General features: G+C 46.2%; 1 protein-coding gene across 1 annotated transcript in view; it reads right to left on the reverse strand.

Annotated features, from left to right (window-relative positions):
- Nucleotides 1-999: 999 nt before the first annotated feature.
- The window catches only part of PPP2R1B (protein phosphatase 2 scaffold subunit Abeta), a 165338-nt gene continuing 143080 nt past the window's right edge, over nt 1000-23257 (reverse strand). The window contains exons 13-15 of the mRNA XM_069614304.1: nt 12381-12523; nt 11871-11962; nt 1000-2070 (exon numbers count right to left, since the gene is read on the reverse strand). Of these exons, the coding sequence (XP_069470405.1) occupies nt 2054-2070; nt 11871-11962; nt 12381-12523 (252 nt within the window). The 3' untranslated portion in view covers nt 1000-2053. The remainder of the gene's footprint in view (nt 2071-11870; nt 11963-12380; nt 12524-23257) is intronic.

Below are 23257 nucleotides of genomic sequence, written 5' to 3' on the forward strand. Positions count from 1 at the left end.
TTCGTTTTGGCCATTAGTCGGCAGAGCAGCACCACCTCTAAACAATTGCATTCGAGTACAGCTTGGTGGAAAAGGCATAGGAGGGACACAGCCTCTAGGCGTTTAGTTATTTACCTACCCATTCACTGCCCATGCTGAACACCCAATGGCCAATCGCACCCACTTCCTGCCCCGCCAAAAATACATCCTTCTGGGAGGTCTTTGAGCTGGCTTTACACAGCCTTACCATCAAACTCTGTGTTTTGAAGTCCCTTCCCGTGTCTTTTCATAACAAACTGGAGCATTACGTATTTGGCGCTGTAAATGTGCTACTGGTGTAATAAAATGGTCAACCACGTCATGCAATGTTGATGTTGGGTACTGTGCAACTAGTGCATGCACACACGAACCCACCAAACCCCCCAGAAAACCCACAAAAATAAAAAGGACATCTTCAAGACCAGATTTGAGGGGGAGGGCCTACTTATCAAAGCTACAGTAGGCATCCAGGACAGCGCACAGAAGCCAGCTCTAGGGTGATGTGGCGAGATCTGTGCAGGAAACGGCTCATTCACTAGATTCCCTTAGTCGGTAGAATAAGGCAGGCACAAGAATGGCTAAAAAGTTAAGCTCTTCGGTACAATGTTCACACAAATATGGCTAAAGGAGGGCCACACGGTCTACCCACCATACAGCCTAATGCAATACACTCCATTGTTTCTTGATCACAACTGTTTGCCGAATTAAACGGAACTAGTCTAGAAAAACTGAAACAAGGCAACCTTTGATGGACTGCCAAGTGTTCATTAAAAAGGTGTGCGAAAGGATGGCAAAATGGTCAGAACACTGGTTTCCATACAGGATGTTTCTTATTAAAGAATTACCCATTTCAACTACAATACTCCAGTTCTCAGTGGAACAAAGGAAGGTAATAAATAGGCATTTTTAGGGTTAACATGCAAACTTTATATTTAAAAACACCATGACACTTCCCAACAGAAGAAAATGACTCGATGTACATACACTGTAGCAATTTTATTCCATATATTAAAATCAAAAAACAACGGATTCCATTTTGGACTTTTGAAAAGGGTACCCAACAAACATGTCCCTCACCTCGAGTGTTCCACAAGTTACAAAGCTCTCTTTAAGAAATAAGTACAGACAGTCATGCCCGCATGAGAAAGAAATTGGGCGTGAGGAAGGGGCGGTGTGAAAGGAGGCATAAAATGGGTGCCCACAATTGTGCATCCTATCACGCACCCTAAAGTATAAGCGCTCCCATCATAGAAACATTTGGCACAGTACTTGAATCTTAAACTTTAAACAGTGGATGTTAGCAATATTAGTATTTCAAAATAAGTACAGAAAAATTCACATTTGAGGAGGAAACCTATGTATACTGCGCCACCGAAAACATTTGAAGGGAGCGGGGAAAGCAATCAAAGCTGGACAGTCTGCAACCTTTGGCTCTGCAGGTGTTTTGAACTACTGGTGCCATCAGCCAAAACTAGTAGCCAATGGTAAGATCTCGGGAGTTTTAGTCCAAAACCTCCTGGAGAGCCACAGACTGCAGATTATCTGCAGCGAGACAGCCTGCTAGTAATTCTGGAAGAGGTCTGGGAGTTTACAACTAGTTTAAATCCAAACTTAGTGGGGCAAGCTGATGCATTTATTTTTTCTGCATACCGGGCATGCCCATAAACAGAAAATCCTCATTTAAAAGTGAAACCAGAACAGCAACTCCTAATATACATACATGCAAATGTCGCTATTCCTCTTTCTCGTGAGCACTTCAACACCAAGTCAGATACAACCCGCAGTACAAACTGAATGCTGGGGCACTACACTGTTGAAAATTCAGAATGGCGGAGTAGAACATGATCGGAACATAAATAAATGTCTCTAAAAAAGTATTTAGAAGAGTAAAACAAAAAGGGAACGTGAACTCTTCTAACAGTAGTTGCCATTAGTTTGTGAGGTCTTGAGGGGTGTACGAAGTGTCCATCTGCTTCTGCACGCTTCCAACGAGGTTTGGAATGAGAAGATACAACGGTCTCGTTCCAGCTCCGAGTTACGCCAAAACAAGAACTGGAAAGCACAAAAGTTCAGACACTTAGTATTGTTGTAAACTCAGCACTGAAGAGTACTCTTACAAGCCACGATTGGATTTTGTAGTCAAAGATAGATAAGGTACACACACACACACACACACATCTACACTGTAGAACTGTTCAGTATGTTTGTATAGAAATTTGGTCATTCAAAAGTGTGAGAATAGTAAGATTTGACACTGTGCGGGAAAATGAATAAAAACAATCGCCAACAGCCAAAAGGAATAATCGAATTTAACACGCACTGAATACCATAAGGTTTGACAGCCACCAAGGCGCCCAAGCCTCCTTAAAGGCAAGGGAGCTCGGCACATTACCAACTCTGCAAGCAGCTCAGCGAGCCCCTTGTGTTGCTCCAGTCTGGGGCAGATGATTTGAAGCCACCTCAAGTCACATTTGGGTCAGACCTTTTGCAGCTTTGTGCACCATGCACATACTGGAGGGCGCACCAGTGTCAATTGTGTGCAAGGGCAGTGCCCAGACTTGCAGCCTGTAACCTCCAGGTGCCCACACACACTAGTCAAGAGTAGAAAACATAAGAAAGTCTTATGGCGACCACCCTACACAGTTAGGACCATCGTCATCTTTGCGCACCTCTAAACCTCTGCCTCCTGACTGGTTGCATTTCTAGTCCACTTTGCTCGCTAGACCCATCCTTCAGTGCAGAAAGGTTTACTCTCCATTCCAAAGCCCACAAGAGCACTGCATATGATGCCCATGTGCAGAATATGGAAGGACCTAGCCGAAGATGTGCAATGTGAGGTAGCGTGCAGTTTTGTGCTTAAAGGGGTCTGGCTGCAAACAAATAGAAACAGTTCCTAATTTCAGGATATTGGAGACCCTTGATGTTGAAGCAGACCTTAAATGTGAGCCCAGAGTCTACCAGCACTTCTACCACCGATATCCCATATTTTAATTTGCATATAAAGGGGCAGGCTAGTGTGATTGAATAGGTCTCAAAACCCAAAGTGCACATTACAAAAAGGGACATTTGGGTATTATTGTTGGTAAGTAAAAAAAAAAGAAATTACAAAAAACACATCTGCAATGGTGTACATCGCCTTTTTAAATTGACACAAAGTGCAAGTTAACCAGCTTCTACTTCTGCCATCATTTGATGAGAAATCCCATAGTGATCAGGCTGCTGGCAAGATTCATAGATCGTTTGATATGCTTACATGCTGGGAACCACAGCCCTTTACCCACACAAGGGCAAATTGATGATCAACCATTTCCCACTGGCACCAGGCCTGTGCATGCAGATCCTGCTGCAGCCGCCCCATTGGAGTAGAGTGCCCCTCCCACCCCATCTTGCCCTCTTCTGCCGGTTTTCGTTCCTTTCTCTCGTCCTTCAGCTCCTATTGCTGGTTTCCACCCCAATCCCTCACCTGGCCTTTCACCTTCCCTCCTCTGCCCCATGTAATTATCTGGTGGGCGTGGAAGCCACCCACTTAACATTGGGACCCAGGGAAGCATTGCCCAGACAGCCATCGGCTAAGGGCCAGAGGAAAAGGGCAGCTGCCTACTGAACAGCTCCACTCTGTTTGCCTGGGACGCCTGAAGACAACCTATGGCGACTGATAAGGTAAGTGTGGTGTGGGGAAATGGGTGGGGAGAACAGCCATTACTGTACTCCAGTAAAACCCCACCACTCTTATTACTTAAAAATCTCAAACCTGCTTGCATCTAGCTTAATTGTTTAACAGGTTTTCATTACACTGCCAAAATCTGAATCCAAGTGTTTCTTCCCTAGACTGCCAAAGTTGAATCTAGGTGGTTCTTCATTATATAGTTTACAAAAATGAAGTTAACTCCAACGCGCAAGTTCCATGTAATGTAAATCACAGAAGTCCAATTATACTATGAAATAATTGTCTTAGACATCAGCTCTTGTTTATCAAAATATGTCTTTATAGTATTGTCATATGAGTACGTGATCAGCCAACACGTGTTCGGTCGTTGTCAAGGCTGTAAATTAGGTCAAGATTACAATGAGAGGAAAGCCAGAGTACAAATAAATGAAATGGTCACAGTACAATACATCAAGGTAAACAAAAGAATCATTGGAACAATCTGAAAATGCCATATGTGAAAACAATAGATTAAAAAAGATGCCCATACCATGATTCAGTTGTTCGATTACAGACAATTGAAATGAAACAATGAAAAAAGTGAAATCAAAACAATATCATTAAGCACCATAATCTTATTGCTGTGTTCACTATGTTGCTAAGTCTGTGGCACCTCATGTGGCAAATGATATGAGAATATCCTGATAAACTATACGTGAAAGTGTGAGTGGGAACATCCCATAGAAGTGTCAATTAGCATATCTAAAGGCTTGCAGTAAAAGGCACCTCTGCCATAGATTACGGAGTCACCCGTGAGAAGAATCAATGGACTGTCACCCAAATAAGTGCTAAAATGTTAATATAGGCATACCAAGAATCCTGAAAATGTTCCAAAATTTGGAGGAAATGGCTGAAGTGTTACAAGGACTAAAATGTCCTCAGCTTAAAAAAAAAAGAAAATATCCTTTCTGGATTTGAATAAAAGAAGAATGGCAGGTGAGGAATTGCTATGAAGGTAAGTGAAAAGGATGGGAATGAAAAAGAGCTTGGGGACTTACGTTGTTGGTAATGTTTTCAATGAAAAATGGTTTATTAATGCGGTCAAAAAAGGTCTTGTATGGTCAAATCTAAAAATAAATTATAAATGCAGATTAAATTATAACTGCCGCGTGCACCCAGAATTGCAGGCAGTTGACTGTAGATATGATGGAAAGAAAGTACCTGCGTAGCCAAATAAAGGGGTTAAAATCCCCATTAAGAGTATCATGGGCGTCAAAATCTGACTTGTAGGAACGAGGTCGGTTTGTATTGCGTTTCCCCAATGGAAAACGCCTACACGCGAGTGCCGCGATCGTGACGTCACACGCACGTAGTGCGTCTGAAGTCATGCGCACCGTGCGAGGCGAGCAACAAGAGCAAATTTAAACTCTTTAAAAGTCGCAAGTAAGGGCCAATAAAAAGATATAAATTGATCCAATGTATGGATTAACAATGTGTGGATTAACACAACACAGAAGGCAATGTAATGGCTACAAGAATATTAGATATGGGATGTTCCCACCGCAAATTTTTGAAATCAACTATTTGGGCACGTTTGGCAAAGAAAAGAAAAATACCAGAGCATAATTTTATAATGTTAGTTCCTAATATATTAGATATATTTGGATGAACCCAACATTGCACAAGAAAATCACAAGGAGATGAAGGCACGAGGAGGAAACTTAGGAAATAGTATCGACTATGGTCATGTTTTAACACCAATGCGACTCTAAAGATGAGCTAGAACATATGTTTGTAATGGATCCAACATCCTAATTGGAGGCATATCTTACAAGTAGGTGTCATTTTTTTTACTGGAAGAAAGCAGTTCTAAGCCTGCTGTTGGATGGGTCAATTATCTTTACAGACCATGAAATGCATGCATTATTATATTCAGGCCAGTGGTGGTACAGCGTAGATGGCAGATAAGTTTACTTTCAAGTTGCCCGAGTTTGATACAAAGGTTGCCCCCACGTTTGTCACTTAGCCTTAATCAAACCAATGAAGCGAATGTCAGCTTTGTGCGCATTGGTGCTCTAGTTGCCAGTGTGACGCCAGAGGCAAATTGGCGTCTTGTTCAGACTGGACAAATGTTCTGACACGTATTCTAAGTTGTCAGATAGTGCTGCGCGTATAATATATATATATATATATATATATCTCTTTTGTGAAACAAATGATCGCATAGACAACAAATTTGGATTTGCAGTTGATGAAATCTGTAATGCGGATTTTTGTGCCAGTACTGTCCACAATTTCCTGACAGTTGCGATGGGAAAACTGGCACTGGTTGCAATTTCCACATTTTAGGAAGCCTACTGGTTTGTTCAGCCACGTTACAAATTGAGCCTTGGACGCATTGTAAAATGAAGGATTGAGTTTGTTACGCAAAGTGTTATCTTTGGTGAAGGTAAATTTAGGTAAATGCAGGAGATGCCAGTGTGGAAAGCAATTTGTAGAGAATCGGTGCATCACTGGAATATTACGTTATAATGGAAATATATTGAACAATTTGTTACTTATGCCAATCACAATACCTTTGGCATTACTCTGTCGGGACACTCTAGACCCTCAATCACCTTTCTTGATCTGGAAATTTTTGTAGACAATATGTTACAAACTAGGACATTCAGAAAGCCAACAGCAGTCAATGCCATGTTGAATGCCAGGAGCTGCCATCAGAGATCTACCATATTTAACATTCCTGGCGGCAAATTCTATAGGTCAAGAAGGAACTGCTCCAAAGATACGGATTTTGAAACGAAGCGTATGCATCTAATAGAATGTTTCAAACAACGAGGGTATCCATCACAAGTTGTGCAACAAGCATTGCAAAAATATTGTCAATACAAACAGGCTGATTTACTTGTTACAAAGCCCTGCAAGGAGCATATGAACCAATATATTTCCATTATAACGCAATATTCCAGAGATGCACCGATTCTGTACAAATTGCTTTCCAAACATTGGCATCTCCTGCATTTAGACTCAGCTCTCAAACCGTACATTACAGAGAAGCCTAAATTTACCTTCACCAAAGCTAACACTTTGCGTAACAAACTCAGTCCTTTTTACGATGCGTCCAAGGCTCTAACATCTGTAACGTGGCTGAACAAACCAGTAGGTTTCTTTAAATGTGGAAATTGCAACCAGTGCAAGTTTGCCCATCGCAACTGTCAGGAATTTGTGGACAGTACTGGCACAAAAATCAACATTACAGTTTAACTGCAAATCCAAATTTGTTGTCTACGCAATCATTTGTGTGTCACAAGATATATATATAGGCAGCACTATCCGACAGCTTAGAATATGTGTCGGAACATTTGTCCAGTCTGAACAAAACAGACGCCAATTTGCCTCTGGCGTCACACTGGCAGCTAGAGCACCAATGGACTAACAAAGCAGAAATTCGCTTCATTAGTTTGATTAAGGCGAAGAGTGACAAACGTGTGGGCAACCTTTGTATCAAACTCAGGCAACTTGAAAGTAAACTTATCTGCCATCTACACTGTACCACCATAGGCCTGAATACAGACCATGAAATGCATGTATTCTTTATAAAGATCATTGACTCACCCGACAGCAGGCTCGGAACTATGCCTTCTTCCAGTAAAAAAAAAAAAAGACACTTGTAAGATATGCCTCAATTTGGATGTTGGATCCATTACAAACATGATATGTTATCAAATTAATCTAGTTCATCTTTAGAGTCACATTGGTGTTACAAAGTTGCCTCCTCATGCCTTCATCTCCTTGTGATTTTCTTGTGCAATGTTACGTACATCCGATTATATCAATTATATTCGGAACAAACCTTATAAAATTATGCTCTGGTATTTCTCTTTTCCAAACACCTCCTTCTACCACTTAGCCGAAAAAACCTGGAACATCCCGAAAGAAATAAAACACCAAAAAATCACCTAAAATTTAGGAAATTACTAAAAACCTGGCTCTTCAACACCACAGACTCCAACCGAAAACCGAAACAAAGGGATGACTAAACAGAAGTAGACAGACAACTCCCAGAACAGACTGCACAACCCGCTATTAGGAGAAGCTTCCACGGCACCTAGACAAAGGATGCTGGGAAGAGCGGAACACAGGCGACACCCATGAAGATGGAGTCAACAACTCACCACAATCCCACCCAACACCCGCACTCACCGCTCAGTCGCCACCAGGCACCACTGTTGTGAATTATTCAGGATATTGGCATTCACAACACTACCTTAGCTGAAAACACTTGGCCAATGCACTAGCCATATAAGTGAGGAGTGAAAACAGATAGGGCTGCGTGGGAGCCTGGGGGAGGAGGGAGGGAATTTTTTTTAAAAAAAAAGTTTCTCGAAGGGCGTTCCAACTCAGTTCAGGACAAGGACGCAGGGGTGCTCCTGAACCCCACCTTGGGAGATCACAGAACCGAACGCCTCAAAGTTAAGATAAAAATGCCAACTAACCAATTGCACTAACAATTTCCCCCCTCTGCATACACCTCTCATACTCCAAACAACCACACACCAACACAGCAAACCGCACAAACTTCACTACATTGCAACAAAACACAGACCCGCACAACAGTACATGACAACTACCGGCCGAAAATACCCAGGCCCAGCCAATGGACCCACCGGGCTGAGGCTGCCAACATTACATCACTGCTCTCTTGCACTTTTCCAGGTTGCCCCCACTAACAACCACCCCTCCCTCTTTCAGAGCCGCCAGAGCACCAGGGGACCAGGGGACCACTCAGGTGGTCCTCAAAGTTTGTACCGCGCACTAACAAACACGCCCAAATAGTGGATTTCAAAAATTTGGGTTGGAAACATCCCATATCTAATATTTTTCTTGTCACCATTCCATTGCTTTGTGTTATATGTGTTAATCCACACATTGTTAATCTATACATTAGATCAATTTATATATTTTTATTGCCCCTTACTTGCAACTTTTAAAGAATTTAAATTTGCTCCGTGACGTTGCTCGCCTTGCACGGCGCGCATGACGTCACGATCGCGCCACTCACGTGTAGGCGTTTCCCATTAGGGAAACGTAATACAATCAGACCTCATTCCTACAAGACAGATACAGATTTTGGCGCCCATGATATTCTTAATGGGGATTTTAACCCCTTTATTTGGCTACTCAGGTACTTTCTATCATATCTAGTATATCAACTGCCTGCAATTCTGGGTGCACATGGCACAGTTAATTTAATCTGCATTTATAATTCATTTTTAGATTTGACCATACAAGACATTTGCCCGCATTAATAAGACACCATTCTTCATTTAGATCATTACCACAGGGCAAGTCCAAGCTCTTTCATTCCCATCCTTTTCACTTACCTTCATAATAATTCATCTGCCATTCCTTTATTCCAATCCAGAACGGATATTTTCTTTTCTCGAAGCCGAGGACATTTTAATCCTTGTAACACTTCAGCCATTTCCTCCAAATCTTGGAACTACATTTTCAGGATTCTTGGTATGCCTATATTGTATTAACAGTTTAGCACTAATTTGGGTGACATTCCATGGATTCTTAATTCCCACGGGTGACTCCGTAATCTATGGCAGAGGTGCCTTTTACTGCAAGCCTTTAGATATGCTAAATGACATTTCTATGGGATGTTCCCACTCACACTTTCAAGTATAATTTATCAGGATATTCTCATATCTTTTGGCACATGAGGTGCCACAGACTTAGCAACATAGTGAACACAGCAATAAGTTTATGGTGCTTAATTATATTGTGATTTCATACTTTCATTGTTTTCATTAATTGTGTTTTTCATTTCAATTGTCTCATCTGTAATCAAACAACTGAATCATGGTATGGATATCTTAACCTATTTTTGTTTTCACATATGGCATTTTCGTTTTGTTCCAAAGATTATTTTGTTTACCTTGATGTATTATACTGTGCATCTTAATTGTGACCATTTCATTTATTTGTACTCTGGCTTTCCTCTCATTGTAATCTTGACCTAATTTACAGCCTTGACAACGACCATGTGGGTCGAAACACGTGTTGTCTTTATAGTATTGTTATATGAATAAGATCAGCCATTATTTGATAAAGAGCTGATGTCCAAGAATGATTTTTTTCACAGTATAATTGGACTTCTGTGATTTACATCACCTGGAACTTGCGCCTTGGGTTCAACTTCATTTTTGTAAAATATATTACATGTATTCTGGTGCTTAAAAGGGGCACCAGCTTGCAGCAATTCCATATACTCATTGATTAGTGCCTACAATACTGTTACTGGTGGCATTAACGAGCGCACTGTCCGACGACCCCTAGGTTCTCCCTTTATACGGTTCTTCATTATAGTTTATAACCCTAACACTGTAGATTGCCTGCAGCACCCACTGGGCAGTTGTCAGATGGGTTGGGAGTTATCAGTTTACTGCACTTGGATGTATACTGGAAGTGGGAAATGTATTACACTTTATTTTTTGGGTGTCAGAAACGTGTTACACTGGGTTGATTCAGGGGGTAGAAAATGTGTTTCACTGGATGGTTTTTGGGGGCAGGAAATGTGATGCACTTCGAGATATAGTGGGAGCAGAAAACAAATTGTGAAGGTTAGCCATGTGTCACATTAGCTGTTTCATCTTAGTGCACTCAGAAGCAAACTTTGTCGGGTACTTCTTGCTGTGCAGAGAGGCTAGTGGGAGTAGTCAATGTATTGCACTGAGTAATTTGTGGGAGTGGCTAGTGTGTTGAGCTTGGAGCGTTGGTGGGGGCAGCTAGTGTACTGAGTTTAGAAATGTCATGGTACCACTGAGTTGCAACTAGATGAGCTCCAAGGACACCCTTGAAGAACTGCTGCTCCCTGCCAACATACTTCCCCTAGTACTATACATGCCATGTGGGACACACCCAACATAACCAACACTCACATACAGCAAACAATCCCAGGCACTGGACCTTCCCCTTACAGATACAAGCCAGTGCACAAAATGAAACTACCAGCCAAACTACATATGGAAAAACACACCCAACAAACATTTGCATGCAACAATCAACCCGGGCACAGGGCCTTACCCTTACGGATACAACAAGCCAGTGCATGCATTCAATCCATCTGCAAGCCAACACAGATGCTAGTTTCTCTTGGTTCTGGACCTATCCAATCATTCTACACTCACTAACCTACACCACAACCCTTTTTTTTGGAGAGCCACGTGAGCGCCTAGAGACCACCCCATTGGTGGTAACGTTGTGCAGTATAAGACAACATAACATTTATTGCCAATTATATTAGATGGGTATTTGGAAGAAACACTTTGCCGCACAAACTTGGAAATATTGCACTTTATTCTCCTCTCAAAAAAGAAAAGATTTTTTACAAAAAACATGGAAAAGGAATTTAAATTCTTAAAGGCTGCTGCAAAATCTTGCTTCCATCCACGTGTGTGGTGTAGCATTACAGCACATAGTACCCTTTAAATATCAAAATTTGGAAACCAGTTGGAATAAGAAATCTGGCAAAGTAGTCACTAGGCAAAATTCTAGATTTCAGTAACTAAAATGGTCTCTAAAAGCCTCTTCTTTTCCCACTAAATGGCAGTTCATTCTCCATTGAAACTAACCGCATTAAGACGGCAGGCAGCAAAACCACTATACTGTAGCAAGTAGGCATGTCATCCAATGCGCAAAATGAAGGGTTAATAGGCATTTTAGGTTTAGAATTTGATCCACAGTCCTACGGACCTAAGGAGAAAACCATCAAGATCAAGTCAATGGACCTATTCTGTTAAGATTGTAAAGTAGTATTGCTCAGTCAGATGGAGTCAATTGTTCTGGCCAAGCTGAGGGGTTAGGATAACCCTTTGGATTCAGATGCTTCCTGCAGAAAGTCACATGCAAATAACCGGTACTAAGGTTTTCATATTTACAATGTCAAACCAGCCTATAACCTGATGGTCGACTCACTGTGCATCATTCATTTAGATTGTAAACACTCATTTTACATCATGTAAGATTACCCAAAAGGAACACATACCTGTAAGGATGTATGCATTTACGTGAAGTTAAGTGTTTAATGACCAGTGTTAATAAAATTTTTGCAACAAAATCGTTCTCACAGATATCTCAAGATATCAGATTCAATTGTCTAAACCTTCAGGGAAACTGAGGCAAAATAATGAGAACCCACCACTCATTGCTTCCTGCGCAAAGTACTTGACATCCATGTCGTCATCCTGCCCCAACTTCTGCAGCACAGGTTTCACTTCCGCCTGCAGGGTGCTGTGGCAATGGAAAATGGTGAAACTGAATTACTTGCGTCCCGAAATGTAGGAAATGCCTGGGCAAAAATTAGTTCAATTCCGTCATCTGCTTGAATTCTCCCAAAAAATGGCCATACAGATAAACAAGTAACATGTAAAGTTTAATTCAACTCGGGACTTACTGAGAAAACGCACCTGGCAATTAGCGTTAAAAAAATAAATTATGTATAAACTCAAAACTTGCAGCTGCAAATATTTAGTTAATACTCCATTCCCAAATCAAACGCCTGGTTGTTGATGATTGAATACAACAAGTTGTTGGATGCCCTTTAGACCAATACATTACAAAAGGTGATAATCTGCATCGGCTGAAGCACTACAAAATTAATCTGATCAGTGCAATTCACGAAAACCATCTAAATGTGGGGAAAACTTACCTGCCATCTAGAACAGGCCCGATTTTCTGCAGCGATTTGGCCACATTGAACCGAACATTGGCTACCTGGTCTTCAGCCATTTTGAGCACAATGGGCAGCATCTGCTTGGTAGTTATGTCCTGCCCACACGTTTCAGAAAGCGCCTTAAGAGACCGCAAGAGAAAAGCTTTAAAACCAGTAAATGGACCTCCTAACAACCAATTATGCATTCATAAAGCAGCAGCCTGCACTATGAGTATGGGGCATTTACATTATTCCATTCGGCCAGTGCTTGCAGTAAACTTATTTTACCTGCGCCAACATTACCACCTTACAAGCCATAATCGTATCAAATTCCCACCGTTTTAACACCCATTTCAAGTCCAAACAACACAAATGAGGTCTAACCCACACTCATGACTCGAAGCTGCATGAAAATGATCATATGAATAAGACTAGTGATCTGCTTCAACAACCAAGCCACATTATAGGGGAGTACCGTTAGGATGGTTCAGCGTAAACTCGAGAGTAGTTCGGAGAAGCCAACCTTAATGTGAAACTATTTTACACTTGCTGACCAGACTGGGTGGTAGGGAGGCTGGGCAGTCAGGCTTCGACTCTGGAGGAGCTAGGCTTGGTGTGAGTACAGTTAACAAGGACACGAGGTCCACACAGTTAAGTTAAAAAACAAAAAAAACACAAGAAAGCATCAAGTTCACAATACTGATAAACACAATCACTATTAAACATTTTTACATTGTCGGTTTTTACACCAAAATGGATTGCCTAGCAATAAAAAACGGTAATAGGCATAAACACTATGAACTAAACTTAGAGGGAGGGGGAATAATAATAGTAACAAAACTAAATGCCTACAGTGTCGGAACAATAAAGTTCAGTCTGTTACAGACAAATTAATCTTAGCAAGCAGGCTTTTACGAAAAGGCGCTGCAGAAAAATAAATGTAGAAAATTCCCGGTTAGTCCTCCAGTTATGGAGTGGGTAAACTACCAGTCTGCAAATCACCATACAAGCCATGATCCTATGGCTTGATAACTTTTGAAAAAAGGACTGAATACCAAGTCAATGGAGAGAGGGACACTTGGAGATCAAAGACATCGCAGGCCCAGATTCAAATCCAGTGCCAAAATCTGTGGCGACAATGGGGCTCACTGTGGTTGAAGTGCAGCGCTGCAGCCATATCAGTCGGGCCGTTGCAGCGACCCATGCAGAGGGTGAAGACTGCTATTTTTGGTCAGGTAAAACAGGACCCCGAAGATGCAGCTGACGAGGCGTATGGTGGTGTGACACAGAAGAGACTGGGCAAGCCCTCAAGAATAGGTTCCAGCAGCCCATTTCGCGTGGCGAGACAGCCGCAGCAGGTTGGCAAAGTCCCAGCAGAGTACAGGGGAAGGCAGCGAAGTTTCCAGTGAGTGGGAGAGATGGAGCCCATTTAACAGTGTAGCGCAGTACCAAGTAGGTGCAGGCAAAATGCAGACTGGCCAGCGATTACTCAGACCTTGAAGTGATTGGTTCTCTGTTATAAAGTCTCTTGAAAGTGCAGTTTGATCAACCAGTTTTGATTGACCTGATTTTTACTTTATAGAGGACCAATGCTCATTTGATCACAAAAGAACATACAATAGATGAGAAGAACAAGTTACTTTCTTACCTGGTAACGTTCTTTCGATGGGATGGTCCGACGACGTATTCCATATCTATGACAGTAATCACCACAGCTGTGCTGCTTCGGAAACTTTTTCGGCGTCTGCGTCCTGCGTCGATGACGTCGATGCGCCGCCGTCGAGGACCTCCTCCGACGTCCGACGTCATCCGATGTGATAAGTAGGACGCACGACGCCAGTAGCCTCAGTTGTAGTTTTTTCCCCCAGAACGTGTGACAATAGTCAACTGCCAGTCCGACACAAAGCCTTGCGGAACGTAAGCTGCAAACGCAACAGAAATTCTGCAGCGGGGAAGGCAGGGCGGGAGCGATATGGAATACGTCGTCGGACCATCCCATCGAAAGAACGTTACCAGGTAAGAAAGTAACTTGTTCTTCGAGGGGATTGGGTCCTCCGACGTATTCCATATCTATGACAGACTCCCAAAGCAGTACCAAATCAAGGAGGAGGGAAAGAATTTAGAAGAACAAGTTACTTTCTTACCTGGTAACGTTCTTTCGATGGGATGGTCCGACGACGTATTCCATATCTATGACAGTAATCACCACAGCTGTGCTGCTTCGGAAACTTTTTCGGCGTCTGCGTCCTGCGTCGATGACGTCGATGCGCCGCCGTCGAGGACCTCCTCCGACGTCCGACGTCATCCGATGTGATAAGTAGGACGCACGACGCCAGTAGCCTCAGTTGTAGTTTTTTCCCCCAGAACGTGTGACAATAGTCAACTGCCAGTCCGACACAAAGCCTTGCGGAACGTAAGCTGCAAACGCAACAGAAATTCTGCAGCGGGGAAGGCAGGGCGGGAGCGATATGGAATACGTCGTCGGACCATCCCATCGAAAGAACGTTACCAGGTAAGAAAGTAACTTGTTCTTCGAGGGGATTGGGTCCTCCGACGTATTCCATATCTATGACAGACTCCCAAAGCAGTACCAAATCAAGGAGGAGGGAAAGAATTTAGAAACAAAATTTAGAATAGCCAATCAAATAGCAGAGCAAAGGACCGCCTTGCCAAAGGCCAGATCCTGCCCTCTGATGGAATCGAGGGAATAATGCCGCACAAATGTATGCACTGAAGCCCAGGTGGCAGCATCACAGATGTTGCGAATAGGAACACCCCTCTGCAGGGCAGTAGATGCAGCCAAGCCCCTGGTAGAATGGGCCCGCAAGCCAGCCGGAGGGTCCTTGCCCGCCAAGCGGTAACACTCCGAGATGGCCAAAATAATCCAGCGGGACAAAGTCTGTTTCGTCACAGCTTGCCCCAAGCGCTTACCAGCGTAACCAATAAAGAGTTGATCGTCCACTCTGACCCGGGACATGCGAGAAACATAAAAGCTCAAAGCTCTCCTAGGATCAAGCCTATGGAGCCTCTCCTCTTCCTTACCAGGATGCGGAGGAGGATAGAAAGCCGGAAGAACAATCTTCTGGGCCAAATGAAATTCCGTCACTACCTTCGGAAGAAAAGAAGGACGAACTCGAAGGACAACCCTGTCCTTGTGAAATACAGTGAAGGGTGGCTTAACAGAAAGTGCCTGTAACTCACTCACTCTGCGAGCGGAAGTAACCGCAACTAAAAACACAGTTTTCAAAGTCAACAGCCTCAAAGGGCAAGAATGTAACGGCTCAAACGGAGCACCCATAAGAAACCTAAGAACAAGGTTCAAATCCCAACCGGGCACCAGGAAAGGCGACGGAGGGAACACATTAGTGAGCCCTTTCAGAAACTGTGAAATTAAAGGGATTTTAAAGTAAGAACATTCTTCAGATGAGCGCTTAAAGATGGACAGCGCCGCCAGGTAACCCTTAACGGTACCCACTTGCAAGCCCCTGTGGGCCAAAGAAAGCAAAAAGGACAGAACCATGGGGATGTCACATGCAAAAGGATCCACATTCTGAACTCTGCACCAGTCGCAGAACTTACGCCAACGGCAACGGTACAGAGACTTAGTTGCGGGCCTTCGGGCCAAAAGCAACACCTCCATCACGTCTTCAGGGAGGTCCCAATCCTTATACCTCAACCTTTCAGAAGCCAAGCGTGAAGGTTGAGGGATCCGACCTCTGGATGGAGAACCTGACCCCCCTCCCGTGAGAGCAGATCGTCTCGGTAGGGAAGACGACGTGGAGGGCAGAAGGACAAGTCGAGAAGGTCCGGGTACCACGTCCTCCGAGCCCACGCCGGAGCAACGAGGATCATCCGGGAACCGAACTTCCGTAACCTCCGCAGCACTTGCGGGATGACGGGGACCGGAGGAAACGCGTACAGCAGCGGGAACGACCACTCCACCACGAACGCGTCTCCTAAGGCTCCTTTTGGAGGAAATTCCCGCGAGCAAAACCTTTCGCACTTCCGGTTGACACTGGAGGCAAAGAGATCCACTTGAGGGGTCCCCCAAAGGGCGAAGATCTCCAGGAGAATCTCCTGAGCCAACTCCCACTCGTGAGAGATCGTGCTCTGCCTGCTCAGAGCGTCCGCCGTCACGTTCTCGACTCCGGCCAGATGAACTGCCGAGATCGAAACTTCCTGCTGGATGGCCCAGAACTCGAGCTGCATCGCCTCCCTGCACAGAGGAAGTGACCCTGCCCCCCCCTTTTTGTTGAGGTAGTGCATGGCCACCGTGTTGTCCGTCAGGATCAGGACACTCTTCCCTCGCACAGTCGGCAGAAAAGCCTTCAGGGCTAGCCTGACGGCCCTCAGCTCCAACAGATTGATATGGAGTCTGGACTCCGACGGAGACCAACGACCGCTGACTGTCAGCCCGTTGGCATGAGCTCCCCATCCCGTGAGGGATGCATCCGACACGATCGTCACCTCCGGCCAGGGAAGCCAAAACGGAGCCCCCTTCATCAAGTTGCCTTCGACGGCCCACCACAGAAGGTCCCGGGCGACCGAGGGCGGCACCTGAATCGGGTCCGACATCCTGCCGGAGGACTGCGACCATTGCATCTTGAGTGCCCACTGCAAAGATCTCATTCGCAGGCGAGCCTCTGGCACCAGAAGAATGCAGGATGCCATGAGGCCGAGCAACCTCAAGAACTCGAACGCTGGGAGCGTCTGGGCATGCTGAAACTTGCGCACCATCTGCTGAATGTGAAGAGCCCTCACCTGGGGAGGAAAACACTGCCCCAGGGAAGTGTCGAGCACTGCTCCGATGTACTGGAGCCTCTGCGTTGGCGTCAAATGGGACTTCTTTAAATTGAGGGAGAAGCCCAGCCTGTGAAGGGAGTGGCAGGCGACGGACAGATGATCCAGGACCTGCTCGGGAGAGCTCCCCCTGATCAACCAATCGTCCAGGTAGGGGTAGACGTGAATCCCCCCTTGCCTGAGATGCGCTGCCACCACCACCATGAGCTTGGTGAAAACCCTCGGGGCGGAGGTCAAACCGAACGGCAGGACCCGAAACTGAAAGTGCGAGTCGCCAACCGCGAACCTCAGGTACTTCTTGTGCTTGGGATGGATCGGCACATGGAAGTAAGCATCCTTGAGGTCGAGTGACACCAACCAGTCCTGAAGCTGAAGGGCCTGGAGGACTTGAGAGAGAGTAACCATCTTGAACTTGTCCTTCCTGAGGAGTTTGTTCAAACCGCGCAAGTCCATGATGGGTCTCAATCCCCCGTCTTTCTTGGAAATCAAAAAATAAGGGGAATACCATCCCTTGTTCCTCTCCGCTACAGGCACCAGTTCTATGGCGCCTTTCTCCAGCAGGGCTTGAATTTCCTGCGCAAGGAGCGGATCCGGACACTTCAAAGAGAGGTTCCCCGGTGGATTGTCGCGAGGCCTGTGCCGAAAGGGAAGACAGTAGCCGTGGGTTATGATCTCCAGAACCCACACATCCGAAGTAATGGCACGCCACTCTACAAGATGCTGCGCCAGCCTTCCCCCAACCGGCGAACCATGGGACAAGGCCTCATGACTGAGTAGGAGCGGCTGCGGCGTTACCTGAGGGCAAAGAGGCAACTGCCCGAGCGGCCTTGGCACCACGGGTACCCTGTCGTCCACCTCTGGTACCCCTGCGTTGGCCCCTTTGACTGCCAGCTCCTCTCGCTCTACCAAAGGACGAGTAATAGCGAAAGGAGCCACCCCTCCACTGCTGTCCCCTAGGACGAAAAGGCGGAGGTTGGCGAACTGCAGCGCCCAACGACTTCGCTGCAGCTTTTGAGGTCTGCAACCTCTCAAGGCTCTCGTCAGCCTTGCTGCCAAAAAGATGTTCACCATCAAAGGGCATGTTGAGGAGCCGGGACTGCACATCAGGAGCAAACCCCGACTTCCGCAACCACGCAAACCTGCGTATCACGGTGCTCGCCGCCATGGACCTACTGACGCATTCAGCTAAGTCCAAACCCGACTGAACGGACTCACACATGGCATCCTTACCATCCTGGACCAAAGCAAGGAAACCATCCCGTTCGTCCCCTTCGGGAATATGTTCAGCCGCTAACGCAACACAGTTCCACAGAGTGTGCGTGAAACGTGACAAGGCACAAATGGAGTTGGCCGCCTGAAGCGCCATACCACCAGAAGAAAACACCTTCTTCGCCCAGCCATCAAAACGTTTGTCGTCCCTATCAGGAGGGATGGTAGGGTACGACGCCTGCTTTGCCGGGGCCGTGGCCGCCTGCACCACCAAACTTTCCGGAGTGGGGTGCCTGGTCAAGTAGCAGGGGTCGCCACTGGCTGGACGGTATTTCCGCGACAAGGATCTGCCCACTGCCGGGAGACTCTCCGGAGCAGTCCAAGCCGCCGCCACCCTACGCTGTAAAGCCATATGGAATGGCAGAACCGGGTCAGATGGGGGACCAACATCAAGGATGTCCGTCAGATCATCCTGCACAAACTCCCCTGGGGGAGCAGACCATCCCAGATACTCAGACACCCTAGCCATAAGGCGCCGGTATGAGGAATCGGCATGGGAGCCAGGCTCAGGCCGACCAAATTCCACCTCCGGAGAGGTGTCCAGACCACTAGCATCATGCAGCGACTGCCTCAATTCGTCAAATTGACTATGGCCCAAGACAATGTCATCCGGCACCTGACCAGGAACCAGGCCAACCGAATCCTCATCCGCCTCCGAAATATAATCCAAGTGGTGGAAAGGCACCTGAGAGTGCCTGCTCTTAGCCAGAGCCTTCCTAGGGGGTACACCCGAGACACGGGGCACCTCCGACACGAAAGGCGTCGATGGCGTCGAGCGAATCGGCGCCGCCGTCGAGAAAACCGGCAACGGCGCCGAGAGGATCGGCGTCGAGGAAATCGGCGTCGACGTCAGATGCAGCGCCTCCAATATCGGCGGCGTCGACACAGCCCTCGAAGCCGGAGCCCCGAGCGTGTCCCTCGACGACCTGAACGTCGACGGCTTCGACGACTTCCTCGGAGCCGGAGCTTCGAGAAAGCCTGTCGACGCCCTCGACGCCTCAGACGTCGATGTCTTCCTCGAAGACATCACAGGTGCACACGGTCTCGATCGCGTCGAGGACCGGGACCTGGAACGGGTACGGCGAGAACGAGCCTCCTTGTCCGAACGGGACCTCTCCCGTGACTCGTGCCGACCACTCTTGCGAGCGGCGTCTCTCGACCTCACACGGCCGACCCCACTCGGGGGCGCGGACGGTTGAGTACCCTGCGACTCAAGAATCGCCAACATTTTCTTCCCGAAGGAAGCCCATTCCTCCGGCGTCGCACGGCTGGTGGGATAACCGACGTGCCGGGCAGAGTCCTCGGAAGAGGACCTGGAAGGCGACCGGGGACGGCGCTTCCGAGAACGCCTCGAAGAGGCAGAGGAGTGGCGAGACCGACTCCTAGAAGAAGACCGACGAGACCTCCGACGATGACGCGGAGAGTCACCCCTCGAATCATCCGTCGAAAGCCCCGCCGACTTCGACTTCCGGGGCTTGGACACCCGACCTACCGACAATTTCTTCTTACGTTCGCGTAAGGCCTTGGAAGTGAGCGACAGGCAGTCGACACAGTCATCCGTGTCGTGGGCCTCCCCGAGGCACCAGAGGCAGGCGTCGTGCGAGTCAGTCACCGACATCTTGGACCCACACACCCCGCACTTCTTGAAGCCCGGACGCGGGGTTGAAGACGAAGTGGAAGACATCGCTGCGAAGGAATATTCACAAACGAACAGGCTCGAAGAACCAGAAAGAACAGAACTCCAAAGAGTCGAGGCTAGAACCGAGAAACACGAAGCAACACGTTCGCGGAAAAAACGGAACTGAGGCTACTGGCGTCGTGCGTCCTACTTATCACATCGGATGACGTCGGAGGAGGTCCTCGACGGCGGCGCATCGACGCAGGACGCAGACGCCGAAAAAGTTTCCGAAGCAGCACAGCTGTGGTGATTACTGTCATAGATATGGAATACGTCGGAGGACCCAATCCCCTCGAAAATCAGATTTGACAGGAAGCAGTGGGTTTCTTACAATGGGGCGAGTTTGAGGTACATTCTGACCAGGTTGTGTGTTGGTGGGGGAGGGAGGGGTTCAGTAAATTGAATAATAACTGGGAACAATACAATACTTGCTGTGAGCGGCTTACCGAACTGAAGACTCAGATTAAGGTCTATGTAGCAATGTGTTTCCAGCACTCCCCACCCCCTCCCACTGGTCTGGACTTGGAGGGGGGGGGTGAGGGGGGCTGAAGGCACCCAGTTCACATCTACCCCATTTAAAAACAGGTACTGCAGTGGTTGCGTGGCCATTCCAGCTGCTCAAGGCAGTAGTCCTACAGCAGGTCTCTGGTTGTCGTTCGCGTCAGAGGATTGGATCTTGCAGTTGACCAGCTTTAATGGCTCCAGGCACTCTGCTTTTATCCAGAATGCAGGCCGAGTCAGCCCACCCATGGGAAGGACCTGCAACATACAAACCGTTTGAGCTTATCCAATCAGAGTGCTTGCTACCTGCCATTCTGCACAACATACTCTGGCTGAAGTGAGGATTGGTCCCAGACATTTCCAAAAATCAATTTGCAGCCTTTTCTCACACACAGCACCGACCTGGACTGCCGCAAAAATAAAGTCCTTCATATAGGAATTTCCTACAAAGAGGAACCAAGATAGCCAACAAAGAAGATGGCACAACACTTTGTTCACTGCCACCAGCCCGTTCAGTACACATCACAAAAGTAACGTTGATTGCCTTTTAACAAGGTGTACCATTAGCACTCCACTAAAAGGTGGCTTGTGCTACAAACAAAATCTAGAAGGGTGAAAAATAAAATGGAGACCCTCCCGACAAGGAGAACCATAGGTCCTGACCAGTGCGCCCCAACAAGTAGTAAGAGCAGCATGAAAAGGACCACTCGAAATCCACCCATCTGACCATAGCAGAGTGGCCGCATTTTCAGGTAGGTGGGTTATTTTACCACAGCAGGTGGGTAGAATTACAGCAACCAGTGAAATAAGGGCAACAGGGAGGTAATAAGGAGGCTGTGGGTTCTTGCTGCACCCCCCTCCCACCAATAGAAAGGAAGTGGTAAAATGCAGTGAAATGTCCCAGGTATCCAGATGGGGTACATTCCAAAATTATGCCATAATACAGACAAAAACAGCGGGAAGGTTGAGAGAGTCTTTGTTGTGTTTAGCACACAAAAAAACAGCACAGTATTTAACAGATTAATACAACTCCTCTCGCCCACCCCACAATCCGTCCAGTCATCTCTTGTCTAGTTCTCCAACAAATGAAAGGGCACTCGGGTTGTTCCACTCGAGGGGAGGGATATGGGTAGGGGCTAACTCCATCCACTACTAGGCACCACTGAAGTTTCATATGAAACTGCAGGTATGCTAAACATAACGTTTAGTAGAATACAATAATTGCTACTCATTTGGTGGCATCTTACATTTATATGTACCTTTGCGTTTTCCAGCAAGGCTATCGGACTTGTTCAGAACTGGAGGTCTTTGCATTTTCTACATCTCAATCCCTCAAAAACAGAGGTGGTTCTTTATCCCTTCCACTCCTCCCACTTTCCTTTCTTCCATTCGCTCATTCCTTTTCACCCTCAGCACGCAACATGGGCATTTTGATCCTTCACCTTCTTTCCCCACCATCATAGATCCACTATCGCCCACTACTGTCGCTATGCTATTTTAACATTAGCCATGCTTGCGCTCATCTCTTTTCACGGTACTAAACTTCTTTCCCTCGTCTTTTCCTACATCTGCTACTGTTCATCCTTATTGCTCGGTCTCCCCTGCCACCTTTTCCCCTCTTCGCTCCCTATAATTCCTCCGTCCCTTTCCTTTTTCACTTCCCACTATCCTCCAATACATACTCCCTACTTTCAATTTTCATGACTTCCTTATGAAGCCTGTCTTTTGTATCACTTTCTCTCGACTGTCTTCAAATACACCCATGGACTGGCCCCTCCCGTTCTATCCCCACATGCCCCTTGTGATCTTAGAAGCCATTTCTCTGTACTGTTCCTAAGCCGCCCTGTGCCTAGTCTAGCTTCCTCCCTCTTTTGGTCCACAACCGAACGCTCTTCCTCGTCGCTCCTCATCGCTTAGCATTTTCCAAACTAATCTTAAACTCTACCTCCTTTCGTCTCCAGCTTCTTAAAATGCTCTTTTTCTGTTGATGCAACGCCCTACTCATTTCTATCATTTTGATGTATTGTTTTTGGATTCTTTTATTGTTCTGCACCTTTGGCGAAAAGCAATGCAATGCCAAGCAGGGTCAAGAGGGCTAAGATTTTATGGAAAACCTCTATCAACTAAAAGCGGTCACCAACAGCACTCACTTCAAAACACAGCCAGAGCAGACATACGACGACTAAAACCATCGAGTATCTCCTCACAACCCCGACCTCGACATTCTGCACATTTCAGCTAGAACTTTGACACTGTATTTTGTCCAGCGATGTGTTGTACATTAATACGCAAAACAGAGCCGATAATTTTCAGGTGTTAAGGAAACTTTCATAGTACAACATAAGCCAGCATTAGGCGGGACTTTTTGTATCGGAATCCAAATCAATGACTGAAAAGTATTTTGTTGACAATGTAAATAAATGTAAGAAGGGAGGTGAAAAAGCATCTAGCTTCATAGAGAATGTAACAAATGATTAGCATTCACAATTATCCACTGCCCAACCACTACTTCCTCGTTCCTTTGTAAGGCACTCGATCCCATGAAAGCACCTGCTTACTGTACCCCACCTATGTGAGTATTAGGTGCACAACGTTCCTTTAAATAAACACCATTAATGCAACAGTC

The sequence above is a fragment of the Ambystoma mexicanum genome, chromosome 9 (assembly GCF_040938575.1).
Source record: "Ambystoma mexicanum isolate Mex_15411 chromosome 9, UKY_AmexF1_1, whole genome shotgun sequence".
NCBI lineage: Eukaryota > Metazoa > Chordata > Amphibia > Caudata > Ambystomatidae > Ambystoma > Ambystoma mexicanum.